An 11009-nucleotide genomic window follows, 5' to 3' on the forward strand; every position below is an offset into this window, starting at 1 on the left:
TATGAGGTGCCTGGATTTTTTGCTGGTGTCAGTCGCTTTTTGCAAAGTGCAACGCGAGGCCGAAGGCGGGGATGGCACGAGGAGCGCCAACAAGAAGCGCCGGCTACGGCGAGGCCGAGCCATGTATGAGATGGAGCCGGCGATAGCCGGTGGAAGCGAGTCTGAAACTTAACCGGGGGTGGCAGGGGTGCAGAAGGGTCGCCAGAGTTGTTCATCAGAACAGGGCTTAGAGGGATGACCGGGGTGGCGGCTAGTATGATGGTGGGAAGAGGTGGAGGGGAGGACGGGATGGCAAGGCGGCGATAACTGCCAGCCACGAGGTGTGGAGGCAGGCAATTAGGGCATCTCCAGCCGCGCCCCCAGAAAGGTCTCCCCAGGCGATTTTTTCGCGCCGGCGCCGAAAAAACGGCCCAGTCGCGTTCCCAGGAGCCCGATTTTCGCCGGCTTGGGCCGAAAACAGCGCCGGCGGACCCAACCCGAACCCGGCGCGCTGGGGGGCGCCCGGGGGCGCCGGGGCGAGCTGTTTTGGCGCGAAAAAGACGCGGGCCAGCCGCGTCAGCGACTCGGCGCCTCGTCTTCCCCCAACGGCCTCGGTTTCCACGGGGAATCAATGGCAAGGCTGCCGCCGGGCAGCCTTGCCATTGATTCCTCACGGGCGGCGCTTCACGGGATGGCGCGCCGATGCCTCCCCTCCCTTGCACGCATACACACGGGCGCGGCCCGGCTATAAAAGCCGGCGGCCTCCACTCGCCTGTGCCCACACCAGCCCCACCCCTCGCCGCCGTCCAGCCCCTCCCTCTCCCTGCCTCTCCCGAGCGCCGCCGCCCAGCCCCTCCCTCTACCTCTCCCGAGCCCGCCCAGCCCCGTCGTTGCCATGGCAGAACGCTTCCCCGGAGACGAGGCGGCGGCCAACGGCTTCGGCCGCCGTTCGCTCCGCGAACAGGAGTCCTGGCTCCTGTTCCAGGCGAACATCCCGGCGCCGCCAGACATGCGCGCCAGGCCAACGGGGTGGAGACTCAGCGCCGGGGGAGTGCCCATTCCCCCGTTGCCCGACGCCGTGGCGAAGCCGAAGTACTTCGCCGAGGAGGTCGAGATCGTGTGCGCGTCCCTCACCGACGCCCAACTCTCCCTCCCCCAGTACGCCGCCGACAACCACGCGGCCTGGGCGGCGTATTTCGAGCGCCGCCAGCAGTAGCGATTGGCGTCCACCAACGGCACGCCGGTGGTCGGCGGCCGGCAGAACAGCGAGGGGCGCCACCTCTGGTGGGGCGTCCCCGGCCGCACACTCGAGGGCGTGCTCACATACCTCGAGGGCGGCAACGACCCGCCGTTGGCGTACCCCCCGGCGCAGCACCGACGAGTCGGGCCATGGGCGCCAAGGAGGTTCGGGTCCTCCTCCTCCTCTTCCTCCTCCCGATCCTCATCGCACTCCTCCGGCACTCCAGCCCTGCTCGGCGTCAAGGCCGAGCCCGCGGCGGAGTCGCCGCTCGGCCGGCGCACTCGCATCGCCGGCATCGTCATCAACGAGGTCGGCCGGCGCGCCTCCTCCTCGTCGGCTCCTCCGCGCTTCGTCAAGCCAAAGACGGAGCTAGGGCTGGCGCTGGTGAAGACGGAGCCGGGGCTGGCGTCGGTGAAGGCGGAGTTCGACGACGACGACGCGGCCCTAGAATGGGCGCGCCAGGACTCCATTGCGATGGAGAAGGCGCGCCGAGAGAAGGTGAAGGAGCGCCAGCGCGCCGCCCTGCGCCGCTTCGAGGAGCGCCGACACGGCCGCGATGAAGACGGGGTCGTCGTCCTATGCGACAGCGACGCTGACGACGACGACGCGCCGCTGCCAGTCCGCCATGGCGACGCCGGGTCCAGCAGGGGCGCCCGCGTCAAGGAGGAGAAGGCCGACAACGACGATGGCGGCGACGACTTCAGCCCCTTTCTTTTTTAGATTAGGTTAATGTAATGAAAATGCGCGAATTTCGCCGAAATTAGCCATGTTTAGCCGAAATTTAACTACTTTTTATCATAACTTCGCCGAACGGCCCTTCTTTTTTTTAATACGCGCCTGGGGGCGGCCCTGCGGGCCGACGGCTGGGGACCAACTCGCCCCCAGGGCCATTTTTTGTGCCGGCTCACCCCCAGGCGGCGCTTTTAGACGCCCCCTAGGGGCCAACGGCTGGAGATGCCCTTAGAGCTGGGTAGGCCGCGTGAAAGGAGGAGGAACCTTCGTGAGGAGGAGGAAGAAGCTGTGGGAGGAAGAAAATAAACAATTGGCTGCACGCTCCTAGCTATTGGATGCTGACTGGATTGTCCATAGGAAAAGTGACTGGCTTTGGATGTTTTTTTAGATACATGATGTATAGGTGGTTTCTATTTGTATTTGTCAATGCGAAAAGCTCTGATATAACTCCGGTTATTGGCTTGGCCTTGTGAGCCAAATTAATGGTACTAGTTGTTACATATCACTTGATGAGTAACTTGTGTTGAGTTGCTTTGGTTGAAGCCATCGTCCAACCCCTAATTGAACAACAACAACAACAACAACAACAACAAGGGCGATTGTTTCACTTACATATACGGAGGTCTCCATCATATCCAAGTGCTCGTAGTGTTCCAAGATTGGTCCGGAACAGTTTGTAGCTCAGTTCCCTTTCTAGTTAATTCTTTTAACAATTGCCATTCTGTACTACCAAATATATAAAACAACAACAACTAATTGAGAGGATATGGTAGTATATGGTTAGTGGTAATTGCATGCATACCTTGTCACTAATTAGTGGTGACTGGTGAGAGGTAGCTGGCAGTAGCACTGCCACCAACCATGCATGTGCCTACCACGTACGCAATAGGCTGTACCATCAGGGTGAAGCGTAGATGAAGTCATAAATCAATTGAGTAACGCTATGTTAAGGTTAGTCTCTTCTGGCCAACTGAGCCAAGAAGACAGCTCATTGCATTTGAACAAGTATACTAGACCGATGTTCCGCACTACGCACACGTGATCTATAATGTTGTTATACACTTCCTCATTGGTGGGGCGCTTGTGTCTGAGTTAATCAGCATTCGATCGAGCAGAAATGGATATGTGCTTCGTGTTTTTTTTCCCTTAGCTTTCCAGCAAAGCTGAGCCAGGAGTATGGCCTCTGATATAGTAGATCGGGATCGCGCCCTCGCGCGAGGGTGCCGGTCCCAACATTTTGGTAAAGCAAGTAGTGCTAAGTTAGTAGAAATCTGCGTTTAGCGTATGAAACATAATAACAAACTAGAGTGAAGAAGAAACATTGGTTTGTGATAAAACATAATGGAGTTCAATATCGACATGCAATTACAAGGCAACATTGAGTTCAGCATGTTCATAAGACCACAAAAGATAACCACTCATCATTAAGTTCAGTACCAAAAGCATTAATATAGGATAGGAAGGAATGAAAGTAGAAACATAATGCAGAGTCATGCTTTTAGCAGAGAGAACGATTATCTTTGACATAGAACTTGTACTTCTGGATTAGTAGGTGATATGAGCATGCCGCAGTATAGTACATGTGGATTAGTAGGTGATATGAACTTGTACATTGTGGAATTTTACCTCCGCTGTCAGTATAGTAGCTCAAAGCTTGACGCATCAAGTTTGGCAAAAAGGATTAGATCAAAAGAATTGCGGTATGATAAATCAGAATTAGAGCAAGCCATTTATATAGAAAGCAGCACACTCCATATGTCGTTCATAATAATTAGATCAAGTCATTTGTACATACAGAGATTGAAGGCTGAGTAGTGCATTAGAGGGTAGTTGTACAGTACAGAATACATATCCCATTACTTTGGACAGAAGTGTAGAAAAGCATAATCACACTGATTTGTTCTGTGAGTACATCCTTCGACGGTAAATGGCTCTATGAATTCCAAGATGATCCAACATGATATAAAGAATGATCCTGGCTGAGATTCTCACAATAGTATGGTCAACCTGAGTCGTCGGAAATGGTTTAGAGACAACATAAGTAAGTGGTTGAAATGTATAAACGGTAAAAGAAAGTACATGTGCAGGACAATAGACCAATTCCAATTGGATTTCTTGTAGAAACAAAGATACATGATACAAATCCTACAAAGCAAGTTGATAATTCTCATCAAACCTTGATAGGTGGACGAACCCAATAAGAACTAAAAACTTTGGCGCCATATTCTGCTATGTTTCTTTAATTCTTTTCAACATGAGAATGCAAGAAACTCATTTCCTTGTGAAACCTCAGACATTGATGGATACCCCATGGAGTCAATCCCGATATATGGCATGTATCACTATCAAGCTAGCACACACAGTTCATCTATAAAATCTACTCCTATAAACTAAATCAAGCTAGTATACATAGTTCATATCCAAATAGGATTACATCTATTGGGTTCTAGTTACCCAAATCCAACCAAAGATCCTCACAAGCGAGGTGGGGGGCATAGAAGAGCAAAAGGAGCTTACTTGCAAGAAGAAGTCAGACTCCAGGGTCGCGCAAGTGCTAGACATGCCATCACAAGCACCATTACGGCTCTTGATCCAGATCCCCTCCTTCACCGTATGATGCCACTTGAAAATAGACCATTTTACTGGGTGGGAAAAAGCATGGCTCATAGGCACTGTGGAGGCTCCATCCTTTACACAAAGGTGTAGAAAAGGCAACTCATCTCCAAACAAAATAACTTGAAATAATTCTTTCTTTGGAACTGCTTAATTTAAATGCATGCAGCTCTTTATTTGTTTAGGATATATGCAAGAATTTCTAGTAAGTTCTACATGGAAAGAACTGAACACAACTCGACAGCAAGACAATCTCATGTTTAAGTTGAAGTTGAAACTGTATGCTCAATATTTATGAAATTGGGCGCTCAATATGTGTCTAACCATATCTATCACAGGCCTTTGTCACAGAAACAGGGTAAGTAATCGAGTAGCAATACCACATCACCATGGGTAAGCAGTCCTATTTATTTTCATAATAAATACACCATCACCAAGGAACATACTCAGTTTTGAAGCAATGTGTATATCCTATTATAATGTTTGGTAACTGATCATAAACACTAAGGAGCAAAGCAAGTGTGCACGAGTCCTTTTTAGTATACAGAACATCATCCTAGCATTAGAAGCAAGAAAAAAAATCACCTGCCGCCTGAGCTCTGATTTTCACATGCCTAAAACATTTTGCAATTCATATTTAAACCCAAAACAATATAATGATACATTTATAAAACTCTCTGCAGATCACGTATAAACCAAAATCAATATAGTGATGCATTCCTAAAACCCATTGCAATTGATGTATAAACCTTGAAGGATTATTGTAGATTTTGCCTAAACACGTATCTAGCAAGAAAGCAGACGGGCGCACATCGTGCTGCCGACGCTGCCGGACCAAGGGCCCATGTGTCCCCCGCCCCCATAAACCAGGACATGCACCACAGGTCCTGCACCGTGCCAGATCTGGCCGGGCAAACGCCTGCCGGCCACCACCAAAGCAGGGAAGACCCCGCAGCCGCCGCAAATCACCGGGCCACAGGGGGAGAGCGGTGAAGTGTGAACCTGGAACCCCGGTGGAGTCGAGATGAAGGCGGCAAAGCTCCGACAATGGCCATCACATGATAAGTAATGGAAAAAAACCCAAATTAGCGGATCTTTTATGCATATCCACTGCAATAGATTCAAATAACACTAATCGAAAAGCAAGGATGTAGCTTTACAGGACCAACCAGTAGCTAAGAAATCAGAGGCTAAACAATTATCTTGTCTAAGAGCTAGTACATACTACATAATGAATACTGCAGCAAGAATTAATAGAACACTTGACCAGTCCAACCAAATTAATAGGTTATAATACTACACCATGTCTTGACCAGCTCCAAACTAAATTCTATTTGGATTTTGTGTAAACGAAGCCTAGTTATACTACTACAATAACCTAGAACCACTAAAGCACCCACACAAACATTCACAGTATCCTCATCTTGATGAAAGCAAAAATGTATCATATAGCACGCACGCACACAAATAGTCACAATATCCTCATCTTGATGAAAGCGAAAATGTATCATATAGCACGCACGCACACAAACAATCACATTATCCTCATCTTGCTGAAAGCAAAAAATGTAAATGCATACCTTGACCTGGAACGGTATGGTCCAGTCTCAGTTGACAGTCTTGATGATTCATGTTGGCCTTTAGATATGTTTTTGAACAACAATTTTTCTTGCTACTTGTAGAAGACAACATCCTTCACATAACCACCATCTAAGCACTCCGCCAATGGAAGGCCATCAGTGATACAGGCTATCAAAAAGATAACAAGACACAAGCAAAAGTGCCACCTGCACAAAAAAGCAGAGGAGAGCTAGTAAATACTTGTAACACTAGTGCACTTCGAGCTTGGATGCGTCGCGACAGCCAAGCCTTGCCGCATACCATCATTTACATGACTAAGCAAACTTAGAACAAGCATGACCTGAGAATATTTAAAAAGCCTAATACAAACACTTAATATGCCTAAGCATGGCACCATAATCCAATGATCAGCAGTACATAATTCAATGATCAACATCACACATAGCCATGGCACACAACAAGCAAGTCTTCAACGAAAACACATGTTTTGCAAAGCAAGTCTCTCCCCGTCATAGATTCTTCTCTTCAACCCGGACAATAATAATTAGTAATATGATTTGACTCGTACATCACATTAATTGGCTCAAAAAAAAGGAGACATGCATAGTTGAGCTGGCTATTGTACAACATGCGAACAACTAACACCTATCTATAGAACATAAAAGAGAGAAGCTCAAAATTAACAGCATTGAACCAACATCTATCTACAGAACATAAAAGAGAAGCTGAACCAACAAAGGTTGGATGCAACTCCCAGTTGCTTACTCAGTAGAATTCGACAAAACAGAAGGCATAAAAATAAATTTAGCAAGCAGGTGAACTACTAACTTCGGTTGGTCATGAGCCAAGATGCATGCCCGTGCAATTAAGAAGAATGTAGCAGGCAATCGAATTAATATACGGAGAAGATGAATAAAATGAGATAATCAACAGCTTAGGCGTGGAGTCCCGGTTGTCGATGGAAAGCGCCTACTGCTCCAAATCAAACAAACAAATATGTTTAGCCCACCAAGAATAGGAGCACGAACCAAACAGTGCCTATCCCGTCGCAATTTTAGGCGGTGAGCTAACTGAGGTACAAACTGAGACACCGTTCAATCATTCAGTAGCAAAACAAGCTCATTAACTGAGACACCGTTCAATCATTCAGTAGCAAAACAAGCTTATTATCTAGCTAGTACAGTAGTGCATGACCATCCATCATGCACACACGCATCATGCAGGCACGACCAAATATGAATATTTTGTGTGAGGGAATCATCGAAACCTTGCTTTGGCAGGACTAAAGAGCTCTGAATGTTGTGAAGATAGGCAAAGAATTAGCTATGCTACCCACGAGGTCTAGCTAGCATCCGGAGCGAGCATTGACAAAACACACATTACGTTAACAAAATGATAAGAGTATCATCAGGATCATTACGCTGTTGCTGAAGTAGCATGTTCGTTGTTTCTGCTCCGTGGCTGTTCTACACAAAACCGCCTTGAAAACCTGAAGAAGAAGAATAAAAAGCTAGTTAGGCGAAAACACAAGAAACCGAGATGGCTTGGTCTAAAAGGCTTCAACTGAAAGCTAAGAGTTAGGCTGGAATCTAAATGCAGCATGTGCACATTGGTCGCACGTGCCAAATCAGCGATGAATGAATGAGCTACTTTTGCAGCACAGAAAGCAAACACAAGCAAACAGTACATAAAGCCTGGCTTTGCAAAAGCAAATATTAAAGGTTGAACATTCAGTGGCAAATATAATATAATGGTAAGAAAATAACGCCAATTGTGGCATCAAACAAATTGACAGCAAGATTTTCTCATCTTGGGCATGGAGAACCCTATGTAAACTGAACCAAGACAATGGATTGAGATTTTGCCTAGGTAGGACCAACCAACAACCATGGCAAGAACGAGTTGGAAGCTAGCTCGGTCGATGAATTTGTTGCAGGTGATACAAATAAAGAACCCAACAGTTGTACCATCCATGTGTGTCTCTCTCTGGAACAAGAAAAACAGAGTTTGCCCTCATCTTATTTATAGTCTGCCAGTGTTACAAGCTAACTGAAATAACGATTCAGCCGGACACGATCAAGCTAACAGTTGCGCCATCCCACAACTACTCACGCATCCACTAAGCCGCCGCACTCGCTGCTGCTATTGCGTGCCATCCCACGAATGCGGATGCAGGAACAGGAAACAACTCCATCCACTTGAACAAGCTCAAGCTGCATGTTCCTGTTTCTCTCTGACGATACTGTACATCTAATTGTGCAGCGGGATTAAAACGGCTAACACCCAAGAATAACCACCCCTGCACCCAAACCAACCCCGGAGGGAGGAGAAGAGAGCAGAGGAGGTGGCGGTGCATCAAATCTACAGCAGCAAGAGCGCACAAATGTCAACGATGGTGGACACTGGATCCGGCACCGCCGAGGGAGAGACGTCCGAGCAGCTGCTGTTGCGGCAACCTCCGCTCCTCCTGGCGATGGAACGCTCGAGCTCGACGGGAGCAGCGACATTACTGGAGGTGATGGCGGCGGGGAGCAGATGGGTGTGGGCGCGGCAGCCGCTACCGCCGTCGCCGGATTAGGAGCGAGTGAGGGAGGGGGGAGGCGGCTGCGGGAGGAGAGGAAGCGAGCGAGGGAGGAGGCGGCGGGGCGGCACGGCAGGGAGGCGGGAGGAAGGAGGAGAGGGCGGCGCGGTCGCGGGAGAAGGAGGCGGCGGCTAGGCCGACCTCGTCGTGCGCGGCCGCCATCTCTCTAGATGGGTGGCGTGAGGCCGGGGATGGGTGCCCGGGCGAGCGGCGGCGGCGGTGCCGGCGGCAGTTCAGGGAGGCGGGCGCGGGGTAGGGTTTGGAGGAGGAGAGAGGTGAGGACGGGGCGCGCGTGCGGGAGGAGCGGGCGCGAGTGCCGGAGTGCGCAAGGAGGCGGCGGCTAGGTCATCTCCAGAGGAGCCACTGTTATTTATACCTTGGTGTGTGAAATGACAGAAATGCCCTAGGGGCAGCGTACTTACGCGCGGTGGCACGAACAAGACGGTAACTATTCATTCCAACAGTAACTTTTTTTGATCCGACGGCCCAGCTTTCTCCCGATGTCGATCCAACGAACGAAAACGAATCAAGGGAAATGATCCGACGGCCGAGAGTCGCTGAGCTCTGAGGAGGCTCGGTGGAGGTTTCATCTCTTATTTCTGGATGCCAAGAAAAAGGCACAAGCTTTATGCACGTTGGGCAGCGTGCCTTCTCTTTTCGGTGTAGGTTGCACCTTGCACAGAAAGAAACTCATAGTGCATTCACACAGTTGGGCACCGAAACGGAAAATTGCGCCGTTGCGGTGGGTACCGGCAACCCGCTAGCCTATCAACTAGTTTTTTTTTGCGGAAAAACCTATCAACTAGTTATTAGCAAGATGTATGTGTGTTGCACGGAACATCAGGATGCGTTTATATGAGTAGTTTATCTTGTGGAACAAAAAAATGAACGAGGGAAGACCTTATTTGCAAATGTGGTGAGGGGTGTGGGTATATTTTTGCAAAATTGCCATAGTTTCCTTCATATCCGTCAGATATAAATCGGACGACCTATATTGGAGGATGGCAGGCAGACCATCATCATCACCTCTGTTTTTTATAAGAGTAGAGACACCTCGTACCATATATTAACTTTTGTGTTGTATAGAAGGTTTTCACTGTTTATGAAATATTGGTACTACAATAGTTGGTCCACCACCAGAGTACCGAAAATCCTACACCTACGAAGAAAACAAATGCAACACTACCGGAACAGGGCTCGATGACGACGGCCGAACATATGCCGACGGCCACCGTCGGCCTACTCCAGTCTATGCCGACAGCTGACCTCAGGTTGTCGGTGTACAACAGCCGTCGGGCTACCCCAGGATACGCCGACGGCCCCCGTCGGCAAAGAACGACCATCGACTTAGCCCGGGCTACGCCTACAGCTACCGTCGACATATATGGGCCGTCGGCATAGCTGCAGGTCCGACGACCACGCCCGCGAAGGGCGGCTAACGGCGTCGGATCTATGACGACGGCGGTGACGAGCGGCCGTCGGCATAGATACGGGTGCCATGTTATCGATCCAAAGCACACCGACCAAGACCTATGCCGAGGGCTGCAGTCGGCATAGATGACACGTCATCGATCCGCGGCGCGCCGTCCATCTGCCCTGGCCGGACCTTTTTTTGCATAGCTATATTTTTATGTTTTTTACGTATTATTATTTGACTAACTTACATGTACCATGTGTTAATATGAACATACATACATTGTTTTCGGTTCTATACGAAGGGGGCATGACCGTCCTCATGGACGGCGCCGCCGCCGGCCGGCACTTGGAGTGGGGAAAGAGCCGCATCGGGTCTACACGGAGGGGACACTTCTCCCAATTGTTTCTATATATAGGATGACCTACCACAACCGGGTGGTGTGGTGGCATGTCTGAAGAGGCAGCACGCGTCTCCGGGGTGTGGCCCCCCTCACGGATGGCGCTGCCGCCGGCACATGGAGGAGGGTAACGGCCGCGTCGGGTCTACACAGAGGGGATCTTGCTGTGGTTTTGGCCCGAATGTTGCTCCAAAGTGTTCCTATGGGCTAACCTAACACAACTGGGTGGAGAGGTCCACTGGTCAAAGCCCGTCCATGGAAAGTCAAAGGGCTAGCTCTCGTGGTCAACCACTCTAGGGTTAGGCCAGGCGAGGGCCCTGGGGGGGTAATGCCACTGAAACGTCGCACCGGGCCCTCATACATGCGGGAAGGTGTGGTGGCATGTCTGAAGAGGCGGCACGCGTCTCTGGGGTGTGCCCCCCCCCTCACGGACGGCGCCACCGCCGGCACCTGGAGGGGGGAAACGACC

The 11009-nt window shown here is 50.0% G+C and overlaps 1 protein-coding gene across 5 annotated transcripts; it reads right to left on the minus strand.

Moving 5' to 3' along the window:
• Positions 1–3684: 3684 nt before the first annotated feature.
• Positions 3685–9063, minus strand: LOC119365412. Of its 5 annotated transcripts, none has more exons than XR_005175520.1 (4): positions 8527–9063; positions 7566–7634; positions 4469–6351; positions 3685–3958 (listed from the first exon to the last, which is right to left on the minus strand). XR_005175520.1 is itself a non-coding variant. In XM_037631040.1 (4 exons), the coding sequence occupies exons 1-4, from the start codon at positions 8650–8652 to the stop codon at positions 3839–3841; spliced, it is 486 nt and encodes a 161-aa protein (XP_037486937.1). In that variant the 5' UTR covers positions 8653–9063; the 3' UTR covers positions 3685–3838. The 5 variants fall into 5 exon arrangements, 1 of the variants encoding a protein (XP_037486937.1); XR_005175522.1 differs by having other exon boundaries at positions 4469–4593; positions 5376–6351; positions 7566–9063; XR_005175521.1 differs by having other exon boundaries at positions 4469–4639; positions 5376–6351; positions 7566–9063.
• Between the last annotated feature and the right edge of the window lie 1946 nt (positions 9064–11009).

The sequence above is a fragment of the Triticum dicoccoides genome, chromosome 2B (genome assembly GCF_002162155.2).
Source record: "Triticum dicoccoides isolate Atlit2015 ecotype Zavitan chromosome 2B, WEW_v2.0, whole genome shotgun sequence".
Taxonomy (NCBI): Eukaryota; Viridiplantae; Streptophyta; class Magnoliopsida; order Poales; family Poaceae; genus Triticum; species Triticum dicoccoides.